The 26,572-nt window shown below is 31.7% G+C and overlaps 2 protein-coding genes across 6 annotated transcripts; one reads left to right on the plus strand and one right to left on the minus strand.

Annotated features, from left to right (window-relative positions):
• Positions 1-1,046: 1,046 nt before the first annotated feature.
• Positions 1,047-12,179, minus strand: LOC128165388 (UDP-sugar transporter UST74c-like). The gene is made up of 11 exons (XM_052829880.1): positions 12,064-12,179; positions 9,001-9,034; positions 8,734-8,820; positions 8,469-8,536; positions 8,074-8,145; positions 7,594-7,662; positions 7,406-7,508; positions 7,093-7,185; positions 6,632-6,778; positions 6,300-6,382; positions 1,047-5,500 (listed from the first exon to the last, which is right to left on the minus strand). Exons 1-11 carry the CDS (start codon positions 12,171-12,173, stop codon positions 5,392-5,394), a joined length of 975 nt encoding a protein of 324 aa, XP_052685840.1. The 5' UTR covers positions 12,174-12,179; the 3' UTR covers positions 1,047-5,391.
• Positions 12,180-12,345: 166 nt separating this feature from the next.
• Positions 12,346-25,232, plus strand: LOC128165387 (uridine-cytidine kinase-like 1). Of its 5 annotated transcripts, XM_052829874.1 has the most exons (16): positions 12,346-12,474; positions 14,325-14,548; positions 14,919-15,025; positions 15,707-15,877; positions 16,033-16,104; positions 16,429-16,618; positions 16,758-16,819; positions 17,865-17,906; positions 18,324-18,442; positions 18,645-18,738; positions 19,117-19,179; positions 19,339-19,353; positions 21,937-22,059; positions 22,587-22,752; positions 22,959-23,057; positions 23,719-25,232. In XM_052829874.1, the coding sequence occupies exons 1-16, from the start codon at positions 12,395-12,397 to the stop codon at positions 23,760-23,762; spliced, it is 1,671 nt and encodes a 556-aa protein (XP_052685834.1). In that variant the 5' UTR covers positions 12,346-12,394; the 3' UTR covers positions 23,763-25,232. The 5 variants fall into 5 exon arrangements, with proteins under 5 accessions (XP_052685834.1, XP_052685835.1, XP_052685836.1 ...); XM_052829875.1 differs by lacking the exon at positions 19,339-19,353; XM_052829876.1 differs by lacking the exon at positions 17,865-17,906.
• The last annotated feature ends 1,340 nt before the right edge of the window (positions 25,233-26,572 follow it).

Raw genomic sequence — 26,572 nt, forward strand, 5'->3', positions numbered from 1 at the left:
TAACAGCATTAAGATATACAGAGCTTTGTGTACAGTTATGTTTTTAAAGGTTGTACAGTTCAGTTCAGATCAGATTTCTTGAAAATTTCTAGAAAAATTTTGTACCATTGAGTTCATTTTTGGTTCTGAATAATATTTTCTCTATAGTGAATTAATTTTTATTCACATATTAAAACTATGTTTATTCAGGAAGTACAACTTTCAGCAGTAGAGCATATCAGTATATAAATAATAATTGCTATAATTCACAAGAATGAGATATTTTGACTCTGTTAAGTCTATAATCAATGGGGGTTCTTGGGTTTAAGAGGAGTTCACACCTCCACAAAATTAGATCTATACCTATAGCCCCGGGCAGTGTGTTATGCTGTATAAACATCTGAAACATTATGGGACATTTAATTATCATATAAACAAAAGTCCATGCCAAACATGTATAAAATCTATTTATCATTATAAGACACCTTTTTTATATTTTAAACTTGGAAAAAAAGTAATTGAGATGTAATTGAAAAGTAATTGAAAATACACAATATTTTTGGAATGTTTTAAATACATTCAATTACTTGTAATTGACGACAGACTCAATTACAAATTACTTTCAATTACTTTGAAAAATGTAATTAATTACACTCAATTACAAATACTTTTTTCAATTACCCCATCCCTGGTTAGAATGAAAATGCCCTTTTTTATACCTTTACCAGTAATAATCTGATTTTGAATTAAAGAATTTATGTGAAAATAAATTCATTCAAACTATTAAGTTAAAAGGTAATGCATACTTTTTAAACTGTAAAGTAATTCGTTATAAAAGTGTTAAATTTCATTAATATATATTTACCTTTACGGGACTCAAAATCAGTTTGCTGTATCCATAAATTCGTTATATCCGAATTCTTTATAACCGTTAATTTTTCCAAAGATTTGTTAAGAAATTTACAAGCGATTCAAAAAAACTTCGCTACCTATGAGATTTCATTATATCCTTATTTGTACTAAACGATTTTTTCTGTAGCATATCAGTGCCAATATACTTTGAAAATAAAACAAAATCAGTTCAAATCATTTTTTATTATATATTATAAATAACTCCTCAATGTTTGCATTGAAGAATATTAAAAGTTATATTAAAAAACATTATACTTGCATAATGATAACAATGGTAGTATTTTAAATTCAATTTTGGATTAAATTGATTTTTAATCTTTGGAAATAAAAATATATACCGTATATATTCATATGTAAACTCAAAAGCAAAGTTAATACATATCATATGTACTGGTAATACCAAGTAAATTATATATATATAGCTCTCATATAAAATGAACATGAGGTTTATGGGCCACATTGCTCACCTCCTATTTTATCTTGCATGATACTCTATTTGTGGCCATACAACTATAACTAGCATTGATTTAAGCATTGAATGCTTATTTTAGGGTATTGTCAGTCCTATAACACACCAGCGGTGCAGACATATTGAATACAGCACATTATTTTTTTTCAACTTTTTGCCTTGTCTACAAATGTGAATTATACTTCAAAATTATTGTATTATCCTAAGACAGTTCAAATAAATGGAAGAGCCACTGTAACAGCCACAAGCCTGAACTTTGATTTTTGCTTTTGATGTTGCACTTTAACAGCCTTCAACGTATGTGACGTCATAATAAAATTCATCATAACTCATTTTAAATGATTTCTGATCAGCTCTGCTCTACATAAACCCTTGACCGAATAGGCAGAGTTTGACAGGGTTAGAAACCTCTCATGCTGGTTGGCGTCATACAGGTTTGCATGATCCAATAAGAAACGTTGTTTTAATAATGATGTTAATAGTGAATTGATCAATGTTGAACCATTGTCAAATAAAATAGAGACAAAATAGTAAGTATTTGACTTACTGTTGTCGGTTTTTAGTCCGAGTGAATCAATATTTTCTACGAATTTGATTTTGTTCGTGGGAGCAGCCATATTGCTATACTGTTTCTGTTTATAACGCATTCTTTGATTGGTCAGAACAAGAGGTCACGAAAGTTCAAAATGAGTACTCTCACTAGATGGCGTAATCGTTAGCCCGCATATGTGTTGTCTTTTTGGTCAAGGGTTTATGTAAAGCGGAGCGGATCAGTAATCCTTGACTTGGGAAGATGAAAAAATGGTGGTGGTACATTGCCAAAGTCTTGTTAAGTTTGTGGGTTTGAATGGTGTGAGAATTTAGAGATTCCAGTGTAAATCTATTACTAGTACATGTATCAGACAAATGTTATTTTTCATCAATCACCATAAATGTTTATTAAATACATCCATCTATAAAGAAAAAACCCTCCCTAAAAATGGTCTGAACTGAATCACTGTAAGAAACATGGGTATAATGCCTAGTCAGGATATCATGCAATATGCACTGCTCCATAATGATACAAACTATCCCAGTAAAATTATCTAAAATCTTTTTTCATGGGTTTTTTCTCACCAGCATATATTTTCTGATTTGTTTCAATTATGACTGTTTCTAAGACTAAAACATTTTATATATTTTTTACAATTATTATCATTATATAAGATTACAGTCACATATTACAAGTGCTTGTTCACAGTATCATGAGTATCTTGTTAACCAAAAAGCAACAAATAATTGGAAATTAATTGAGATCACTGTGGGAAACATGTACCGATAAAAACAACAGATCTTAAATTGTTTCATAAAAATATCAGGTTATAATTGTTATATTCCTCATTTTTTATTTTGAAAAATCAGAAAGTTCAATATGAACATCTTTTTGAAATGAAACTATAGATATTCTAGTAACAGCGTGCATAGACATTTCTCTGTTTTTCCAATTGAAATGAATTGCGGTAAACAAAAAAAAAAAAAAAAAATACCATTCCAATTAAACAAATGATAATCAATCAACAAAAGTAAAAAATAAAACAACTGTATCTATACCCACTTGACTTTAACACATTCCTGCATGCATGCAAAATCAAACATATTTTAATCATATAAATGCATTATGATACAGTACATGCACGCTTAAGATCTATCATTCTGTAAATTTGACTGTAAATTTTATATAATTAACTACTAATTTCAATAACAGCAAATACATGTACCATATACTATAATACATTGTAATCTTTCTAAATAAACAAAAAAAAAAATAGTTTTAACCACAGTGAATTCCCCAAACTTTATAAATACATGTAAAAATGAAAGAATTATTCACTTATAGACCCCTTCACGATAACTGCGGTACTGCTCTCTTGCAGGGCAAAATGATATACTTTGCCGAAATTTCAGTAGGTAGATAATAAAATGACGTAAATGAAACAATTGACGTTACGTCATATTTCACCAAACCATGTCATTTTGCCCTGCAAAAGAGCAGTACCGCAGTTACCGTGAAGGGGTTAATACTGGTACATGTAATATCTTATAGTCAAAATACAAGTACCTAACAATGTTTAAAGTTACAAAAAAATTGACTCCCTAAAACTGATTGATGGGAATAATATTAAGTACAATGTATGTAACTTTTACATTGTTGTGAATTTATGTTGCCATGATCTGAGCATTGTAGAATAAATATGGATTTCATATCAGATTGAGATTCACCTGAGTCTATAAACTAACAACAAGTACAATGGATACAACATATCAAGCATCTTTAAGTAGAGAAGTAGATTGATTTATTGCTTCATATTCTTTTTGTGTAAGCAGTTCTTGATTAATGCATGGAAAATTAATCATAATATATACATGTTTTGAAAAAGGTTCATGGGTGATTGCAGGAATTTTGAGGGGTTTTATACGCATCCCAAATTCTAAAGAAAATATAATTATTTAAGACATTGCATCCTACTAACTATACAATGTTTAAGGTAGCTCGCAGGTTTACTGCTTATGAGAATTAAAACCTACCCTGAAAATTTGTCTGTGTGATTGATAGGTTTCAGAGTTTTATTTTTAAAATTTATTTGAGATGCGTCTGCGTGGTAATAATGTTATCATGATTCAAACACAGTGTCACTGATAAAATCATGCAACGCCATTTCAATGAAATATATAGTAAAATGCATATCTTAGTCGAAAACTGCATTTCAAAACTATGCTCCAAACTTTTAAACGATCTAGACAAACTTAATTTTACTCAACACAATAACAGATTAGATAATTTTGAATCAATTCATAAAAAATAATCAATATGTGTTCTAAGTCAATTTTTAACAAAACAACTTTAAAGATTTAAAAGATTTTACAAAAACCTATATTAATGCAAAAATAATTACCATACAACTATGGACATATTAATAATTTTGTAATCGTATATGATAACTAGCTAAATCCAAAATAATTTAATAGTTAGATCGGTATTTGAGAATACAGAATTTATAATTGTAAAATTTATAATTGTAATGCATACGGTTCAATTTATTTAAAATGTACTTGACTAAACATGATTTTAGATGAAAGAGTTCCAACGCACACTCATACCTTATAGAACTAAATGCGACAATGTATGTCACGTCGTTAAATTTTTAGCACTTGATAATTATAAATGTTTGTATAAACTGCATTTTAGCTTTTTGAAATATTTCATTTAATGTTTCTAAAGTTCATTTTTTATTTTTAAAAGAAATTTATGAGTTTGCTAAGTCGGTCAACTCTTTACGTCGAATCCTATTGTGACGTCAGCAAACCCGCGAGCTACGTTAAAAGAAGTAAAATGATACATTTAGTTATATATACTGATACAGTACATCCCATCAATGAATGTTTATGGAATGCATCTATGAATACCCACTGTGATAAATATTCAACGATTACATGTTATAAAACTAAAGTCTATCCCAGGTTACTGCTTTCATCACAATTTGACAAATTTTAACAAAAAATACACATACCTGTCAAAGAAGTACACTTAAAATTAATATAACGGGAAAAACTCCATGATTTCTTCATCGACACATCATCTATTTTTACCCAGAGAAATTAACATGATAAAAAACAATTTTGTTACGAAGATTTATAATGAGAAATGTTAACATCTTTCCTCCATTCAGAATTACTTATAACACCTCGCACAATTTTTCAACATCATCTGGGTGTTTTTATGTCTGCTGCAATGCAAAATCCCCATAGATTTCTATTTTTGGTTGTGTACTGAAACCTGAAGCAGTAGAGGGGCATTTCAAAACAGAGAATCTGGACTTTTTTTCATTCTAGAGGAAAAACGTAGTTTGCAGGGCACAAAGGTATTTATGATTACTGAAAATATTAAGCAAAAAGTGGCGGAAGCAGAAACTTGGGACAGAGTACAGCATATCTTCTTGAACAATTGTCAAAACATCAAACTTAAATAAGTAGAAAACTGACTCATTAGAGTACTACACCGTTTGTAAAAGTTTTGCTGGATTCTTGGGCTCCTCCACAACCACTGTTTTAGTTGGAGGTCGTTTGAAGGTAACATAGCTGTATACTATACTCCCAGATACACTGAAAAATATAATAAAAAAGGTTTAAGGTACATTGTCCTGCTTGGTAAGATAGATATCTCTCACTATGACAAAACTTTCTCTCATAAAATTCTTTGTAAAATAAGGGGGAAACGATCATTAAATATCACTTCACAAAAGTAAATACACATAAATGTTGAATTGCATCTCAAATTGAAATCCAAGCTAGATTTCTTTTGGAAAACAATAATAGAATTATTCCACAAAATTTTATACAACAGTAATTAAAGAAAGATGTTAATTAATTTGTAAGTAAACCTGTATTCTAATATTTAATGAAAAGGAGTATAATTTCAATGTTATACTCCCTCTACTTCTATAAATTAAAACAAGGATAGGCTACAAGCTGGTAACAGGTTAGTGTGAAAGTATAAAACACACAGCAAGCCAGAGAGAGACTGTAGTGTGCATTACCACCATGCATGTGGTGGGGGCAAAGTACACATTTAAAGATTATTATTATATATATATATATTTTACCATCAAACGTGAATAAGCATAAATTAAGTTTATATATAACTACTGCTTTGTTTGTCTTTTTGGTATTTTTTTATCCACTTTATACCTTATATATATATATTTATATAACCTGCCTCCCATCCGTACCCACAATTATAGTAAAGTACTGTTAAATTGTATGCTATGGCAATGTATGTAATGTATACGCCAATAAACTACTACCACTACTAAACTACTACTACTATATTATCATATTTCCAGAAAAAAACAACCAATTTCATAACAGTTTACAAAGATATTTTTACATATGAATGAGTTACCTGATGTTTAAACCAATGAAATTGATCCAGCTGAAGATGTAGTCACCTCCAAGAAACATTCCTATGTAGGTCACTAAAAGATTCTGAAAACAGAATTAATAATCATCTTTTATTATTATTCAAATGATACATGAAAATATCTACACATCTGAAGACTTTTTCTTTATTACAATTCATTCTAATAGTGATTCTTTATTATAGCTTAGAATTAGTATAAACCAAGTACTAAGCTAATTCGATGAATCGATTTATCATTTCTAAGGCACATACAAGTCATTTCAGCCATTAAACCAAGCAAAAATAGTAGTACAGAGTTATTCATCTATAATCACCTTTAATACGCCAACAATATTTGTGGTGAGTGCTGAGTTGCAGTGAGTGCAGAGAACAATGGAATAGTTCAGGACGAACCCCATTGTACAGGACATCAAGAACTGCACCAAGAACCAGGGGTTTCCCCAGTCCTTGAAGGCCAGCCCCTGTGAAAGGTAGAACACAAATCACAGTCAACAAGAGTCTTTTACTCATATTTAAGAATTTTTTTAAAGCAAAGTGAGAATTATAAATTCATATCACAATTCAATCTTCTTTCAAAATTGCTTAAAATCAATATATATAAAACATAAGCAAATCATATAAAAACTAGTAGTAAAAAACAATATTCATAATAGTCATGGTACATTATCCCGTTTACCGTTTTTGATTTCATGGATATCAAAAATGGAAGGATTTTTATTCCATTTTGAATTAATTTGTTATCTGCACATTGAGAGTACATGACAAGAGTACTGACCTTTTCAATATCTCCACTATACCAAGCAAACAAAGCCACTGGTAAGATCATGAAAAGGGAGTTGTAAAACAGTAGCCCATACTTCCCAAGATCCTAAAACACATTATATAAATAACAAGTTACTTTAATTGTTTTCTTGTCCCTTGATATTTGCTTAAATTGAAACACATTTGCTTGCAATGTGCCAGTAAGACATATAGTCATTAATGTGGTTTAAAATAAAATATATACCCATAATATCATTGCCTTAATTTTCAGTAAAATTCAACGAATTTCAAGTTTAAGTCATGGAATAACATTTAGGTGTCCATACCTTGGCATCAAGTTTTTTCTTGAAATAGACACCATTGGCAGCTGTGAAGACATCATTGAGTAAAATCATGACATAACCAATGGGGTCAAAGGTCAGATCACCACTGCATCAAAAAAAATATCTCCATGGTTATCATATAATAATAAATTACAAAATCATTAATTCAATCAAAAAGTGTTTTAACTCACCTTGCTGCAACTAGAGCACCAAATATCATCAGAAAAACTGTGAACTGTACGGTCCTGGATGCCTTTACACTGAAAGATTATGCATTTTTGTGTGACAAAGTCATTAACTGTAGTATTCACATATGCCCCTTCGACATCATTAGAATATTTTAGATACAAGTAGATTGTATAGGAGCCATATAATTAATCAAGTTTAAACATAAGGTTTACCATTAATTTCTTTAAACTTTTTGATTTAATTTTTTTTTTCAACATTTAAAGTAATTTTACCCTTCCATAGTAATTATAGAATTATACAATTAAAATAGGCTTCTAAGTAAAAATATACATCATTTCTATTTGTTTCATATCAAACTGTATTTTTTATACACCCAAAAAGTTGAATAAAGATCATTTCTAGACAGTGTTTGCTATTCATAATGATTGAAATAATAGCTGCAATGGTTTCTATAGAAACAAATGATACATTGATGCTCTTACTTTAGGACATAGTATTCAGCAATCATTGTAAACAGAATGGTGAATCTCCTCAGAATTGTAAACATTGGAAGACTGAAAGAGACCAGAAAAAAGTTAAGAAAAAGCACGCTCAGAAAAAATAACACAAATACTTCAAATTGATTTCTAGATGGTTTTGCAAACAGGGTTCAAAAAACTCTTTAAGAAATATTCTAGCCCTTTGGTAATTCATTTACATGCAAATGTAATTGAAATCTAAAATAAATTTGAACAAAGCTTTCATAATTAGAACATCATAAAAAGGCAGTGTATGTTTTGTCTTACGTTATTACTTATATGTACTAGGTCAAGATTATTACTTATGTTATGTATTAAACTGACATGCATTTGTATAAGTCAGATGTACTATAACCTACTTCAGTCTCTGAGTTCCACCTAAGCCACATATTAGGTTGCCTATGAAAATAAATGGTAAAGGCCATATCTAAAAAAAATATATATATGCAGATAAATTTTATTCATACTGAAAGTTACTTGTCTTTCATAAATTTCATCTCTTTGTATTTGTACTAGAGGTGTGTACATGCAATTTTCAATCCCCAGTAATACACATGTACTACATACGGCAGAGAGACTGAAAAAATCAAGAACAATGTATATGAAGAAAGATAAAAAACTTACTTTCCAAAATATACTGAATGAAAATCCAGGAAAATCCACCAAACCAATCTGCTTTGCAATAAATAAAACAACAATGCCTGTTGTCATCTGCAAAGAAAAAAATGATTAATGACATTTAATAGCTACAAAAATAGCTACGATATCTTTTGAAATCAGTGAAATGAAATCAATTTATTTGCATTGGTGGATGCAGTGCAAGATTGAATTTATATTGTTAAATAATATTATAAACTCATGGGTTCATTTAAAAGTCAACAATGATCATACCTGACCAAGGGCCAGGAACTGGAATGATGGGAAGCTACAAAATAAAAAGACGAAGGTCTGAATGGTGAAAAATCAGTATATTCTGAGAGAATGTCCTGGGAATTCCTTTCCCTATAGTTATCTACATGAATTTATTATGTGACCAAACCAGGTAGCTCAGTAGGTAAAGCACCTGACTAGAGATTTAGAAGATCAAAGTTTGGTTTGTCATTATTTTTCCCATCCTGTTACATTTGATGCCGTGACCAACCCCTGGACTTCTACCAGAGGAAAGAACCTGGAACGTTGATATGCAATCTTCAAGGTAAAGATTAAATAAGGGGGAGGAATCTATGAGAAGCATAGTGTATCGGAAACCCTTGGCTAGCTAAGATGGTTATACAAATGACATATCATATATCATACTCTGTTGTGTGCACACAATAAGGGTATCCCCTTATAATATATTCATAACACTTGATACCCCATAGAACATCAAGGATACCCTAATAATACAAATTTCAAATTCTTGATACCCTGGGGACTCATTGTTATCCCTGACACACCATACAGATACCGGTACTCGATTATGATTTTCAACTGATTTGACAACACTAATTGTTAAATTCATCCCAAGTGAACGGGTATTTTAAGTCAGGAGAAACATTATTTTTATTATACCAGTATATATTGGGGTATCATAAGTGTTCCTTGGGTTACCCAGAGATGTTTTTACAATATTCCATGGAGTCATTCAGTATTAATTAGTAATATGTTTTACAGTACAACCATTGGGGAGGTTATTAAATTCTATCATTTGGGTACCTTGGGGTTCCTAACTTCCTACAGGTATCCTTGAGGTACCAATAGTTGACCTTTGGACTCCAATGAGTATCCTGGGGTATCAATAGTTATCAATTTTTCTAATTGGGGTATCCTTGGGATTCCTTTGGGTATCGGGGGTGACCCTTGGATATTTAATGAGACCGGCTTTGGTTATAAAATTTACTTTCCATCATTGAGGTATCTATGGGGTTCTCAGGGGTATCCTTGGGGTTCTCATGGGTATCCTTGGGATTTATTTGGGTTCTTTGGGGTACCAAAGGGTGACCTTTGAATTCCAATGAGACCCCTCAGGGGCTGGGGTATCAATGGTTATTAATTTCTATCATTGGGGTATCTGTGAGTTTCCTTGGGGCATTCTCTGGGTTAAAATCCTACGGTTTACTCGGGGTACCAATTGGTGACCCTTTGATTCCAACCAAACCCCTTGGGTAACAATAGTTATTAATTTCTATCATTGGGGTACCTTGGGGTTGCTTGTGGTGACCCTAAATTTTAATGAGACTCCTGGGGTATCACTGATTATTAATTTCTATTAGTGGGGTTCCTTGGGGTTCTTATGAGTATCCTTGGGGTTCATTGGGGTATCCTTGGGGTACTAAGAGGTGACCCTTGACCTCCAATGAGACCCCTTTGGTATTAATAGCGAAGCGAGCTCTAAGAACCAGTGTGCGCGGGAAAAAGAACGATCTAAAGCTACAGTTCATCAAACAAAATTTTTTGTCTACGTCCCATAATGCTCTCTAATGTTTTCACCCGTGGTGCTATGCCAAAAATGGCCGACTTTTAACTCGTAATTTACAGTGACTTAAAGTTTGAAGACACGTTTTGAGTACCGCATACGCTTTGGCGAGACTCAAAAGATTTGTTACATGCTTCCATACCTCCGTAATGAGTCGAGAAACGTAAACAAAGACGAACAAAGTCATGGATGATGTCACAGTGCACTCGCGCTATATTTCCCGCGATAAATTTAGAGGTGGATCAAACATCTGTAATGCGTGTACTAGCTATTTCAGTACAGACTGCGATACCTGCCTCATTGACGTATGATTTGTTTTTAATTTTTTTTAATATAGAGATTTTATGTATATATATTAGCAAGAGCCATACTTTACTGTCATATCGATCCATTTTTAAGCTAATTGTGCATGAATGAGTAGGGAGGAAATAAACAATAGGACATTTTGAAATAAATCAAAAAGGAATAAAAAAAAAAATAAACAGTTAAAAAAATTATGTAGATATGGGATATAGTCAGACCATTAAATTTAAAAGTGGGAAATTACACACCTACAAACAGGTACCGGGCTCTCTCTCTCTCTCTCTCTCTCTCTCTCAAGTGGGTTGCGCTGTATGTATAATAACCATTAAAATTAGTACCTTTGGCATACTTATTGTAGAGCAATATACTCTCTCAAAAATTCTTTGACGTTCGTTGATACCTAAATAAAACTATAAGTTGACAATGATGCAAGGTATGTGTATAATTCTTGCTGCGCTCGCCAGAACGGTAGCACCGTAAAACATATCATTTACTAATTTCTATCATTGAGGTTCCTTGGGGTATCCTTGGGGTAAAAAGACGCACCCGTCTTTTAAACACCATCACCAGCCCCATAATGTGAAGTGGTGCAGTTTGTTTACAGGTGAAAATGGAGATTCTCAATCTCCATGAAAATTTAACATACTTGATTTTCTGAGGTCGGTAGCATGCCTTAGAGAAAGTCTGAGGCAAGTTAAGAGACAATATCAGTTGTAAATTGCATGAAGAATAAAAGGCAGATAACAACAAGGAAAAATAAGAAGACAAAACAATACTTATAAATCGTTTACAGATTTAATTAAACACAAACTACATATTACAGACTGATCAATTCTATCCAAAAGCAAAGAACTGTTTTAGGTTGGAGAAAGTCTATGAAATTATGTATCTTGTTAGGATTTATTTTTAACTTAGAACTGTTATCATGGTTACTCTCTCTCTCTCTCTCTCTCGCAAAATTTATCTGAAGTTAATAGATGATATTGTCAAAATATCACATAGTTGACAATGATGCAAGAAATGTGCAATATTCCTGCTGCGCTCACATCAACGTTTGAACGATAAAGCATATTATGTACACGTGTCAATATGAAGCAAAGGAGTCTGGATTATTGACCAAATGAGCAGAAGTTTTCACAAGGAAGTAAACATTAAAGGAGGCTACTTTTAAATGAAATAAACCACAGGTATCTTACCCATAAGATGTCAAAGTTAGTTTGTTGGCGACAATTATCATAAAAGACGAAACACCATAGAAAAGAGCAGAGGAAATTCTGGAAAACAGTGAAACAACCTCATCCTCCATGTTGTTTACATCGGAAGTGCACTTAAAATATGAATCGCAGAACCAAAAATCCGGCAAAATGATAAAATTTTAATAAAATAAAAATATGTAAAAACAAGAACAAAAAATAGTCTTGGGGCTATAAATATCTCAAATATTTTTGCTCTATAATTTTATTTAATATAGGCCTATTTTGTTAAGTTGTCTACAAACAGGAAGTGTGCTGACTATAATAGCACTGAATGGCGCTGGAAAACATGGAACTGCAGATTCAACCATCAACGTTTACGTTTGACAGACCCAGTTCTGCCGGCTCTGACAGGTTCTAAAATATCTGATTAACAATGAAAATGTTAGAATAAACAGTCTAATAGATTGTTAAAGTTAAAGAATTATTATATGAACACTTTAAAATACCACGTGTTTACTTTTTTTGTTGACAATATGCCAAAGAATAACAGTGTGCAATACATGTGCAATGATTTAGTCTGTAGAAAAGAAGTTCACAATACAACCTGAAAATATTAAAATTTTGATGATTTAGCTTCTATTATAAGGGCCGTAAGTATTCATTTTCAGTGAGCAAGTGAAAACAATTTAATTTCTTTGTTTAATTTAACCATTCTCCTTTGAAAACAAATATTTATAGCGTTTCATCATGCTCTTGTTGCGGTATTTTGAAAGTTTTCAAATGTTTATATTAGATTTTTAAACAAATGTTCTATGGTACGTAGTTAACATTGTTGTATGCATAAATTAGATGACTAATTGTCATATTCAATTACAAAATTAATTAATTTTATTGGCATTAGATAGATTTTATTCGAAATTTCACAACAAATTATGATAACTCTAATCATGTTTTAAAGAATCTGGGGGAATAAGCCATTGCAAATGCCCACGACCCTCTCATACGTCTTATAAGAAGTAATAAACGTATGAGTTAACTGGGCATTTAAACGGTGGACAGTATTATCCAAATTAAAATGTCCAAAAATTAATGCGAGAAAGGGGCAATCGACATTTGAAAGGCGTAAATGCGCTGAAATTTTGTAGTATTTACATATACTTTAAACTGGCAAATTTAGAATGACAATCACATACCGGTACTCATTTAAAGAGTTAAAAATTCAAAAATGTTGATTACTTTCTAACAATATTTAATTTACTAATTTACCTCAGTCACCTTATACAACCCCTAATACAGGGAAGTCGACAAAGAGTATGGGGGAGTCGATTTTTCCGCTTCGGAGACAGAAAGATTTAGTTAACTCCTTTTGTAGGTATTCAAAACAAGTATTTTCAAAAAAAATATACAGTGGCGTTGGAAGCAAATTGAAAGTTGGGGGGTTGGGGGGGGGCTAGACTTACAAAAAATCTTGACAAGCATAAAAAGGTCTTTGCTATGTATAAATTTGCAAAAAAGTGTGGAGAGGGGCTAAGTCCCCCTTAGCCCCCCCCCCCCCCCCCCCCCCCTCCTCCTGGTTGATATATACCACACGGAAGACAGCGATAGTCGAACCAGTAACGTATAACAAGGGGGCTTGTTATAGGTCACTGGTCAAACTTTGTGTTGGTCATTGGTCCTAGTGGTCTTTGTGTCTTTTGGTAGAACTACTATTCTTTTTCTTTCACAACAAAACACGCATTTGTAATGTGATTTTCCTGCCGATACAATTGGAAGTGAAATACATGCCTAGTTAATCGTTGAATTTTCTTTAGGATACCCTAAATAGTAATAACCTAGAATAGTATTATTAAAACAAAGTGAATGTAAATTACGTCATAGGCCTCCAAGCCTTATTTATGCTTTCTATTGTCATCAAGTGCAAATCAAGTCTACATTTTGATTTATAATATTGCTTGGCATTATTTCCGTAACCATTGTAAGGAAAGGCAGCTTTGCATGATGATTAATAGTTTAAAACTTTTTTCAATAATTTTTGAAACACATGAATTACTTATAACATATGTACATAAAATGGCGTGATATGCTTTGTCAACCATATGGTGTGATATGGTTTTTCAACCAATCAACAAAGTCAAGAAAATGGTTATTAAGGAAAGTTAACCTTTAAATAATGGTGATTTTTGCTAATGAATATATTCCAGCCAATGAAACTTTAAGTGAAAGAATTGAATATATAATGGTACTTTCTCTGTTTCATCAAGTGGGAGTGGAAGTGGAGAAGAACATGAAATAAAAGGACCAGTGTCTCCTGTGAAAACCCCGAAGAGTCCCACTAAACCTCACAATCTGGCTCGCCTCAAGTCTCGCACTAGCTCGTCAGCAAGCAGTGCCAAATACTTCCATGCAGGGGGGAGAACTGTGTACACTTCAGGCAGGCCACCATGGTATGATTGCCATGGACTCCTGAAAGAAGCATTTGTCATAGGTAAATTTTAATTAGTCTATGATTCAGATGTTTTAAATTTGGAATGGTTCTGTGAGAGAATATTTTGAAGTTATACTTTATAATTTGGTCAGTGAGATTAATTTGATTATACAATTTTCTTAATTATGTGTAATAAGAACAGAAATATTAATAGTAATATCATATTTGCAAGTAGGAAATTCTTGTTTCAATTGATAACGCAAGTAGTATCTGAAATAAATGCATCATTCAACATACTGTTTCCCTATATTTTAAGTAGGATAGCTAGCCAGAGTAACGGTAATAAGTTACCATCAGGAATGAATTTTAAATACAACTACAAATACCAAGGCTTTTTACTAGTTAGGCTTTAAATCTCAACATTATACAGGTCTCTGTGGAGGTAGTGCCTCAGGAAAGACAACAGTTGCCAGAAAAATCATTGAAGCCTTAGATGTACCATGGGTCAGCTTACTGAGCATGGACTCCTTTTACAAGGTATTTTGCATCAAATGCAGGACCTGATAAAATATGACAATTTAATGCTGTCCTGTGTTGGATTATTTGCCAAAAAACTGTGTAATAGCCTTTAACTGCATATCAATTTTGTATATATACATGTAGTTAGATAGGTTATTTAAATACCAGTACCAGTGCTTTTTCCAACATCATTCGTATTCTATTGAAATTGTAAAACTTATAGTGAAGAGAATGAAGGCTATAATTTGTGATATTGATGTAGAAGCAAACAACTACTGTAGAAACATATATTTTCGTTGGGTCAAAATTTCGTTGTTTTAAACCAAACAAGATTTCGTTGGCATTTAATTTCGTCATATCGTAATCTTTTTGCATTCATTAATACCTGGGTTAAAAATTCGTCATTGATTTAATTTCGTTGATTTATATTGCCAACGAAAATGACGAAATTAAATCCTCAACGAATATTTCTGCTTCTACAGTAGTTTGGAAGTATATTGATTAGTTAAATAGGGCTTTAATATCTCAAGGGTATAGAATGCACATATTCTTACTTTAGAGAAAAGGACACACACAAAAAGGAACCAGAAGAGACAAGAATAAAGTGTAAAACTTGACTAGGAGAGCTGTACGGAAATTTTGGAACCACTAAAAAACTTTAAAACTTGGCCCATATAATTGATCAAGATGTTTTGACAGGTGCTTGGCCCCAAAGAACACCAGCTAGCTGAACAAAATGAGTACAACTTTGACCACCCTGATGCCTTTGACTTTGATCTCTTAATAAAGACCTTGAGGCGTCTGAAAGAGGGCAAAAAGGTGGAGGTCCCTATCTACAACTTTGTGACACATGGCAGGGAAAAACACAGTGTAAATATTTATACAGATATACATTTGGGTTTTATTTATTATGCATTTTATATAATATATGTTAGACTTGGGGTTGCAAATTTTTAAGAAAGATGATTATTTGTTCTAATTAAATTCCTGTTAAGTTTAATACATGTATTGTTTTTTTGTTTCAGAAAACTATATATGGTGCCAATGTTGTGATATTTGAGGGAATCATGTCCTTTGTGAACAAAGATTTATTAAAAGTATGTTATTTTTTATTTCTCTCTGGAAATTCATGAAGGTTAAACTATGATTTTTAGATTCCATATCATCAAACAAAATTTATGCACTGAATCTACAATTTTTTTATTCAAAATAATTCATATATTTTTTATATACTTATCACTTTATTACAATTGCTTTTATTTATGGTACTGGTAAGTATCTTTCTTTCTTATTTACTATGGTTAATGTTCACATAAAGAGCAAATTCAAGGACCATTTGTAATTTTAATCTCTCGTAAATATATATGGCCACTTTTCCAATGTTTAATTAAATTGTATTGAAACAAAATTTGTAACTTCAGCTTTTAGATATGAAAATATTTGTGGAGACCGATTCAGACATCAGACTAGCGAGGCGATTAAGGAGAGACATTGCGGAGCGTGGTCGGGAACTGGAAGGGGTGCTGAAACAGTACAATAAGTTTGTGAAGCCAGCCTTTGACTACTACATTGAACCCACCATGTCTCATGCTGATATCATTGTACCCCGAGGTAAGGGTCTATGTTTACTTGATAAATTTATCAGTCAACAACTTTTTATGCGATTCTGAAATACAGGTACATGATCAGTGGATTGAGTTTTAAATATTGAGTGAAAACTACATGTGTTCGGCTTTATTTCTTTTTACAGGGGGAGAGAACCAGGTAGCCATTGATCTCATTGTTCTCCACGTTCATACGCAGCTTCAGAAGGTAAATGTTAACATAGCTAGATCAGGCTAATTAGAGGCTATAGGTATATAATTTAGGCCATCTGCATACTCATTGGCATATAATGTTTTCAAGAGGGTAAAAAGATTTAGATTTATAGTATAATTTTGTAAATTTGATTTGTTGTCCCAGTATTTTAAAGAGAAAAATCTGTGTGACTCGATCAATTCTATAAGTGTTGATACGTAATTACCGGTAAAGGTTCAATTTCTTTTTATAGAAACTGTTTACCTCATGTTCATTTTCAAATACTTGCAATGTATATATACATATAATAGGGACCTTCATTAATGGTAAAATATTGCACCGATATGATATTCAAGTTTTAAAGATATTTTAATGATATAAGCGCTCCATGTGTTGTAAAAGAACTTTGTCTTTCCTCTTAAAATTGATAAAGTAATTATCTTTTTCCTCTTTAGATAGTCAATTTTCTCTTACAAATCTTATGTTTCAAATCTGTATTTTAATTGAGTGTATTATTGTACACATATACAACAAATTTAAGACTTGTTAAAATAGCTTACATATGCATCTTAAAATTTCAAGTATCTTAAATGATATTTATAATGAAAAATATTCATTATATGAATGATAAAATATATTCAAATTTTGCCAGCGGGGTCTTAAAATTACTTCATTATAGCCATGTTTGCTATATTAAGCAATTTTCTATAGGTTTATGCAGGACATTTGCTGGGTCATGAATAAGAATTTGTTATAGGGATAAAATCATTATATCTGTGTTCAATATATTCGTGTTTTACTGTATAGCCAAGTAGCAACCAGTACTCCTTACAAGATAGGGCTTTTAAAATTGTAAGCAAATTACTAGAAAAATGTATTTTAGATATACAAGTATAATTTTGCAGGAGAATAATATATCACAGCTTTAAAACTAAAAATCAGTACCAAACATCAAATTGTACTAAGGTTATTAACCTCTTAGGTTTCTCTTAGAATCCCAGCAATGCAGGACATTGGTGGTACAATATTAGCGGGCAATTTCTTTTATTGTGATTTTTAGGCATCTGACTATGCTAGCAATTCTGAGTTGGCTGCATACCTTGTAAGGTTTGATTGGAGTGTGTCGGAGTGTTTGTAGACGTTAAAATGTAACTGCACTGCGGTGATTAAAATTACTAGTTCACTAGTTTTATTTCATATGGCTTTTATACCTATATAGAATCCCAGATAGTTATAGAAGATATTGTAATTCCTGAGGTAGAAATTGCTTCTTTTTTTCCTAATAAAGAAACACACGTTAACAGCTGATTAACATATTGTTAAATAGAATAAATTTTTAAATAAGATAAGAATATTGTCATTTCTATATAAAGTGTTACGGGTTTTTTATGCCTTCAATTTATATATGAATAAATAGCTGCAAAGCGAAACAATAATTTACTGTAACTCATAATGGACGAAATGGAGTTATTTTCCATTGAATTTCAATTGATTCCTCGCCTGTGACTTTTCATTACAGAGAGGATTTAAGTTAAGAAAGGAACTTGCACACTCAGCCACCAATGGAAGTAAAACCCCGGACAGTCTGTATGTGTTAGAGCAGACACCACAAGTACAGGGGCTCCATACATTCATCAGGTGAGCCTTGTGGCCCTGGAGAATTCTGTATCAAATTCTCAGGTCATCTAGTGAGGCAATGTAACACAGATTTATCCATTCTAAGATGAATATTACAATATGAAGAAAATGTTCTTTGTCTTTTGATGAGTATCATAAACTCCTAACTGATGAGTGGTTATTGTACATTAGTACATATTCTCTACATTTTTATGTCTTAAAGAAATCGTGAAACACCTCGAGATGAATTCATCTTCTACTCCAAGAGACTCATGAGGCTGCTTTTTGAATATGCTTTATCCATGCTGCCCCATAAAGTAAGGAAATCCTTGATATTTTATTCAGGGCATTAATAGTATATGTATTGTTAACATGACAACAAGTACCTTAATTTGTATAATATTATGACAAGAAATCTAGTGTTTTATTATGTACAATATATTTACAGAACCATCATAATGAGGACCAAAAAAGACAAAGTTTAGCTTTGCTTTTTAATAGAAATTTAAGAAAACCATTAATTTTATTTTATTTTAATATATATAATTACATGTTTAGACCTTTGTGCACACTGTTTCATAAATTTCATATGCTTTTGCATTCAAACTAAAAACAAAATATGAAGTGAGTGCGTATGTGTGATTTTTATTAAAGTGACAGGAAAATATTGACATGTCTTCAACACTTTGTTACAGGCAGTCATTGTAGAAACCCCACAAGGAATTCAGTACGAAGGGAGACGACTGGACGCCAGCAAGGTAAAACCTCGTCCCTGTGATGTGTTGACTTTAGGTTATTATAAATGTGAATATTTCTGTAGCTCACTAATTTTGTGCTGTCTTTGAGAACTGAAGCCACAGAACGTACTGTGACTGACTGTTACATGCTTTAATGACCGTTGTTTCTTCCACCATCAGGGCGATGGCGGGATGGTAAGCATGACTGCTGAATGTGCAGCTTCTTTGTATGGTTATCTATATCACAGTTTTCTAGATCGCTGTCTGCTACTGATTTTGTCTTGGTTCAACTCTTTACATCAACTCCAGACTTGTGTCATCATATTCCTTTACTGTGTTTTGAATGATTTATGATTGATTATGGTGAAATTAAACAGGGTTCTAATCATCAATAGGAGTTTTTAATGATAGTGTGTTCTAATCTTTAAATGAATTAAGTTTTTTTATCGTGTTTATGTGCACTGTTTAAAATTATGGGTATGTTGAGTACCGGTAGTTAATATGTTAACATGGTGTGACTCATTAATGAATTATTTGGAACCCTGATTTCATTTTACAGATTTTTCAAGTAGATAATTGAATTTTATTTTTTTTTTATAATCAATATTTTGTTTCATTAATGTAAAAAAATATTACCATATTAAATTATAATTGTTTTTTTTTAGAACCACCTTTTTGTTCCTCAAATCAGAAGATATGAAAATTTGCAGGATAACACTACAGTAAAACATGCTTATAGTGAAGACTCTTATAATGAATTGATGCTTATAGTGAAGTGATTTTCAAGCCCCATGGGTTTTAAACATATTGTTAAGCTAATGGATATAACAAATTACAACGTACGTTTATATCTAAGCAAAATTGCCCATCCCTGGTACTTCATTATAAGCGTGTATTACTGTATGTAGATCTTATTAGATCTGACACATGATTCCAAAAGTTTTCTAGAATGTACATTTATATACATGTATATGCATTATTAATCTTGACAATATAACCTTAAAATGGTATTTAACTTGATAATAAAAACATGTTTATTTCAATCTAATCAACAAATTTATAATATTTAAATTTTATTTTCAGTCAAGTGTTACATTAGAATGTTGTTTTATTTTTGCAAAATATCAATTCTTTGAAAGTACATGGAAACACAATAATATTTCTGTTACATCTAGTTTCTTAGTACCAGTATTTACTACGTGGGCATGTTAAGGCTTCCCGATTGATTTTACAGCGAAGTGTAGAAAGTCACTTGTCTGTACTTCATACGATATGATATCATAATTAACTTTGATGTCACAATCTGCATTCCTGTCAATAGTTCTTAGGGAATGTCTCTTAACGTTAAAAGTGAATTATATCAAACTGGTATAAAACCGCATGTCATCTTTACATAGATCCTGCTGTTAATGCTAGACGTACAGAATTCATTCATATTAATAACCAGTATCAAATAATTGGCAGTTTCAAAGCTTCGTTTTAAGTAAAAGACTATTTATAAACGAGTGGTTTGGAGACTCTCCCTGCTATGTGTTAACAACTGAATGAAGAAATTTCAATGCATGTAAAAACTAGCTTGGCGCAGGTGAAAGATCAACACAATTTTAGAATATTTTACGTAAAATTGGTAGAGAAAATAAGTACCAATGTGAATCGTGCTTGGGAAACCTATGGTTTTACCCCAATCAATTATAAATCGCTTTTAAATAGTAAAAATGTGCATTATTTTGATGATTTTGTAGAATGTTTCAACAATATCTTTCATAAATGAAATATCGATTTCAAGCCCAAGCAAGAACTTCATAGTATATGTAATAACAAAGGATTTTTCTTAAAAATATTTATGATTTAATGTCATCAATCACCTGCGTTGATGCGATTTAAATAGATCATTTGCAATTTTAGGATTTGCCCTTCAAGTGATTACAAAGTACATATGATGTCACAAAAATGCATAAGATACAATGTTTAACATCATTGTCAATAATTGTAACATAGATTTTAAATAATACTCCAGGTCAAAGTTTTTTTGCGATGATTCAAATAATATCGTTTTCTAGCCGTATTTTAGCATTGGGACGCCTTAACATTGCTGCGTACCTGTATGAAGTCAATTTTTCATGTTTTCACATTTCACAGTTTTTGTTTACCTGTATATTTTATAACTATTTTAAATATGTATTGAATGATATATTTGTTTTAATTTGATGTTATTTACATTGTATAGGTTGTGATTTTGGAATTATTTTTAACTTTTGAAACACTTTAAAACCCTGACAATGAGTGTGATATTCCTTTCATTCCCACCCACTTCCTATCTTAGATAGAGTTAAATAGAGACAGTGATAGTGTACTGGTTATATTTTGTTTTGTTTTTTTTCCATCAAGAGTACTTGATTAATATGCATTATTTTATGGATTAAACATATGCTAATGCTGTATAAAGCTTTAAGCTTAATTTTTACATTCAGTGTTCAATATTAATGAGTCAAATTTCAACAATCAAAGCTTCTTCCATTTTGCTCAGCTTATTGATAATTATTGCTGAGTACTGACATGAATTATTTCATATATTTTGCTATTTAAATTAAATCTCTATTCCTCAATTATTTTTCGTTTTCATTAAAAATTTCTGTTAAATTGCTTTTGACAAATTTAAGTCTGATTTGAATTCCCAAAGTGAGATTTATTTTTATAAGTATGAATATGCTTTAGGAGAAAAGAGATTTATATTATGTACTTGGTAAGTAATTTATCATGGACATTAATTTTCTTCAGATTTGTGGAGTGTCGATATTAAGGGCAGGAGAAACGATGGAACAAGCTCTTTGTGAAGTGTGCAAGGATATCAGACTGGGGAAAATTCTAATCCAAACCAACCTAGATACTGGGGAACCAGAGGTAAGATATTGATACATTCACATACAATGGGGAAATCATTGATGTATTTTCAGGGGATGAAATAAAGAAAATTTTGTATTCAGTACTCTGGAATCATTAGAATTCATGGTGGCTTAGTTTTCGTGGTATTCATAGGTGGTCCTCCCCCATTTATATCCTAAACAAAAACAAATTTTGATAGAGTTTTCTTACCCAAACTGAAAACTTGTGTTCTGGTTAACTATCTGTAGGCAAATTAAGGCAGAATAGATGCATCTATGAAATTACATTGCCATGAATAAGCAAAAAACTTGGAATCCACAAAAATTGGCCCCCACAAATTTAAATGATTCCACAGCATGTCAGATAATTTTTTCCATTTTATAGGGTTTTAACTTTTAATATCTGCGGGGTTTTTAATACAGAGTAATTTAATGAAACATTTATGGTACATGTATTGCATTAATTTTCAAAGTGTTTAGTGTTGAGGCAAAATTTACACATTGTTGTTAATTGATATAACTTTCATTTAATACTTCTCATTGTAGTTGCACTACCTCCGATTGCCAAAGGATATTAAAGAATCTCACGTCATGTTGATGGATGCCACCGTGGCGACTGGGGCAGCGGCCATGATGGCTATACGGGTGCTGTTGGATCATGATGTTCCCGAGAAGAACATCACTCTTTTGTCTCTACTTATGGCTGAATCAGGTTTATCTTACTCTTGTTTCTTTGATTATGGCCGAATCTAGTTTATTTGCTCACCTTCTTGTCTCTACTTTCTAGCCAAATCAGGTTTATTTTCTCTTAAAAATTCTCAACAGTCATAATAAAAGTATTGGATTTTTGTATGTAAATGAAAGTAGAAAATATACCGGTAGTCTAATTGACTAACTAGTATTGTTTACTTGTTGCAGGTGTTCATTCAGTTGCATATGCATTCCCCAAAGTCAAGATAGTCACTACTGCAGTAGACAAAGAAGTGAATGAACAATTCCATATCCTCCCGGGAATAGGTACATTTCAAAGTTTTTACTTTGTGAATATTTTATTTTTCACTAGCAGATGAAGGTACAGTTTCATATTTGCCCTAAAATTCAAAAGATGTTTAAATCTCACAATAGTATACATTTACGATCTTGAACGTGTGTGTACATAAAGTACCAAGTTATACACCTTTATTTTGTTTCAAAAAATAATCATGACTTAGTCATTTTGGCATATTTCTATGATTTGGTCAAAAATGATAAAAATGGCACATTTTCTCATAGTTTTTTGAAGAGGAATTTCACTATGAAATTAAGATATTTTATGTGAGATCACATGATAAAGTTAATGTGAGTTTCATTGTGGGCAATGGCTGCGGACAAATTTTTTTATTAAAAAAAAAAACACTAAGGAACTGGTGTCATCTGCTCAGTTTTATGAAAATTACGGAAAATTGCACTCTTTATGACGTCACAATTAACCTTGTGAAAGTCTAATCAGGTACCGATTTATAGATTTTTTATTTATGGATATTCTTGTGTAAATAAATGTTACATTTCAATTTTTTGTGATATTTTTAATAATCACTCTAAAACAGGGCAAAATATGACTGAAACTGTACCTAGTTCTTTCTTTAGTTACTGCTATAAACACATCAACCACATATTAATGTTCTTTCTCTGTTTTCAGGTAATTTTGGTGACCGATACTTTGGAACAGATTTCAGGGATTAATTTATTCCATTCCTTCCACTCGAATGCTCAATGTTGCTTCCATGTTTACAAGCAGGACTTCTTTGAGTTGGAAAAATTGGGCTTTTTGTTGTAATAAATGTATTGCCTTATGGTTTGTTATCATACACATTTACTTAGTTCACTTTACTCATTTACTGTCAAGTGAAATACTTGGACATGTTCATCAGAGTATCTGCATCACACAGAATATTCCAATACATTCAAGTTGAGTTGATTGAAGTAATGGGATGAACTTGTTCTAAATGGAAGCTTGCATACTTAGACACAAGAAGTCCAAAGGAATGGTGCACTTGTATTCAAGATCTTTTCTACTGATATGGAGGATATGTAACAAGTATTATATATTGTGATTGTAAATAGTTATATGTGTAGTTGAAGAATTAGCTGAAGAATGAAAGAAATGAGTTTTAATTGTAGCATGTTTTGTTATATGATTGATATTGTACTATATAAATTCTTCACAGTTTTTGAACTTTACAAATGTGCATATTAGAGATATATCAAACAGGAGTACTTTTTATGAATCCACTTTTGTGTTTTCCAAGTAATGAAAATCTTTGGAGTGTTGATCAAATCAAATCTGTGTTTTAGATTCTTTTTTAACAGGTTCCGTCTACACTACCTCAAACTGTATTTTTTATATATATAAAGAATGATCATATTTTATGCTTGGTCTGATCATATGAATCGGTTCATTTTCATTTGCCAATGAATTCTTTCATTTAATGCATTTTCCAAAAGTTTTGACTCTATACCATATAAAACACTGAATGTAAGTAGAATATCGTATGGATACTGTAAAATGTAGTAAAACTCTGTCTAGAAGTCATGCACATTTATTTGTAACATTTAATTACTTTAAACTGCCACTTTTTATGCCGTCCTATGGAGTAGACCATCTGTTTTCAAAATGCATTTTCCCTATGATGTACGTGGTATTCAATTTACTTTATGAAGTTGTACAAAGGGGTTACACTCTGTACATGTATTATAAAACATCTCGTATTAGCCGCAAGTTTCAACTGCCGGAGATTTATTGGGGCATTACATACTTGTAAATGGACATTATAAGTGAATTGCTTTATTTTATGTCAATAGTTCATGACAAAGTTGCTTTTGAATGACTAAAATACATGTACATGGGTAGTCAGTTGTGTAGTATGTAGTTGGAACAATATCAGTGTTGTAATCTCATATACCTTCTATTCATGTAAGGTGCCTTAATGGTTCAATGTTTGCCTTTATTTGTGTTTTTATTTCTCGCTATTTGGGAGAAGCTGTATATGTTGAATGAAACAATACTGATGTGTTGCAGATGGGTTTCTTTTTATCTCAGAATGGTTGATTGTTCACTCTTTTCTGGGACCATGTAATTGTACAAATATTTTTGCCATTTGTGCAATATTGTCAATAAATGCCAAAAAGGATCAATAAAAGTTTATAAATTTATGTTGTTTTTCAGTTTTTGTTTGTTTTGAAAACGTCTGTGTAGTTTTATCGCTGAACACCAGAACTTGTGTCAAGATTCTCAGATAACAATGTTTTGCATTGAGCCTTTAAACAATGCTGAACCTCTAAGTACTGTATATAAAATAATTGCATTTATTGTAAAGGAGTTGTTGCATGTATTGGTCCAAGGAATGTTGTTTAATTTGATTTGCTTTCCCCAAACTTGTTTACATTTTAATTTTCTTTCTTTGTTCATTTTCCGGGTTTTTTTCATGTATTTTTTCATGCATTTTTTTTAATACTTAACCTTTAGAATATGAAAGCCTTTTGGAATCATTTACAATGCATGTTCCTAAAAAATAGATAAAAGGCATAATAGCCGGAGGTCCAGAACACCCCTACCAACTCCCCCCCCCCCTTTCAAAATTCAAACTTTCTGAATTCACATAGCATTGTTACCGAAACATTTATATGTACAAATTGTCGCAAAAACTTTTAAAGAATAAGGCATCATTCTTTGAGATTATGATCGAGGTGATAATTTCGGTCGGGGCGTGATCAAATCCAATAAAGCTCGGAGGCCTTTATGATAGATTTGATCACGCCCCGACCGAAATTATCACCTTATAATATTCAAAGAATGATTACTTATTACTTATATTTATATAATTCTAAACCATCGGACGATTTAATACTTAAATGTAAATAAGCAAACCCCGCTGGCGCCTCAATTTGGCTTCATTTGAAGTCATGGGTTATAGTGTGCAAAATCGATACGTAGTGTTATCACAGGCAAAGCCACTGGAAAATGTAAATATTTGCAAATAGATTCCACACTTTCGCGATCAAACTAAAATAACTGCGAACAAAATCGTAGCCTCCGCGGATTTGTGACTTTTTTTTTCAGAAAAAAAAACTTGTCTTTAATACGTGAATCTTTTGCGAATAAATGTAATTGCGAAACATGTACATCCGTGAATGAATGTGTATGACTTAATATTACATTCAATTTGACAGTCAGAATCGTAATGAATTTGAGTTACCGAAGTTGCACAACTTAGTTCATTTCTTTACTTAGAACTTACTGAAGTTTCAGAAAGTTTCACAGATTTGAAAGCGTTATATGGCGAAAGTTACGCGTTTGTTTGCGAGGGTTTCGCGTTAAATCGCGAAACATTTGCACTTCGTATACGATACGGGATACAATTTAACCAAATTTCAGTCAATAACAGTTCGAAATTTTAAGATATGTTTGGACAGAAGTTAAATTATATGGTCACTGGTTCAATTCTCTGAACAGTGTATTTCCTATATCAGTATATAGATAGATAGGTAGCTAA

This window comes from Crassostrea angulata, chromosome 10 (genome assembly GCF_025612915.1).
Source record: "Crassostrea angulata isolate pt1a10 chromosome 10, ASM2561291v2, whole genome shotgun sequence".
NCBI classification, from domain to species: Eukaryota; Metazoa; Mollusca; class Bivalvia; order Ostreida; family Ostreidae; genus Magallana; species Magallana angulata.

Bases quoted from the DNA above. Each gene is read 5' to 3' on its own strand.
- LOC128165388 (XM_052829880.1), bottom strand. From the start codon at position 12,173: ATGGAGGATGAGGTTGTTTCACTGTTTTCCAGAATTTCCTCTGCTCTT. The intron at 8,146-8,468 runs GTAGGTTATAGT...GGTCTCTTTCAG, and splicing joins GGTGGAACTCAGAGACTGAA to TCTTCCAATGTTTACAATTC. The intron at 7,509-7,593 runs GTGAGTTAAAAC...TTTTTGATGCAG, and splicing joins GGTGCTCTAGTTGCAGCAAG to TGGTGATCTGACCTTTGACC.
- LOC128165387 (XM_052829874.1), top strand. From the start codon at position 12,395: ATGGCGCTGGAAAACATGGAACTGCAGATTCAACCATCAACGTTTACG. The intron at 14,549-14,918 runs GTAAATTTTAAT...AACATTATACAG, and splicing joins GAAAGAAGCATTTGTCATAG to GTCTCTGTGGAGGTAGTGCC. The intron at 22,060-22,586 runs GTAAGATATTGA...TTCTCATTGTAG, and splicing joins TAGATACTGGGGAACCAGAG to TTGCACTACCTCCGATTGCC.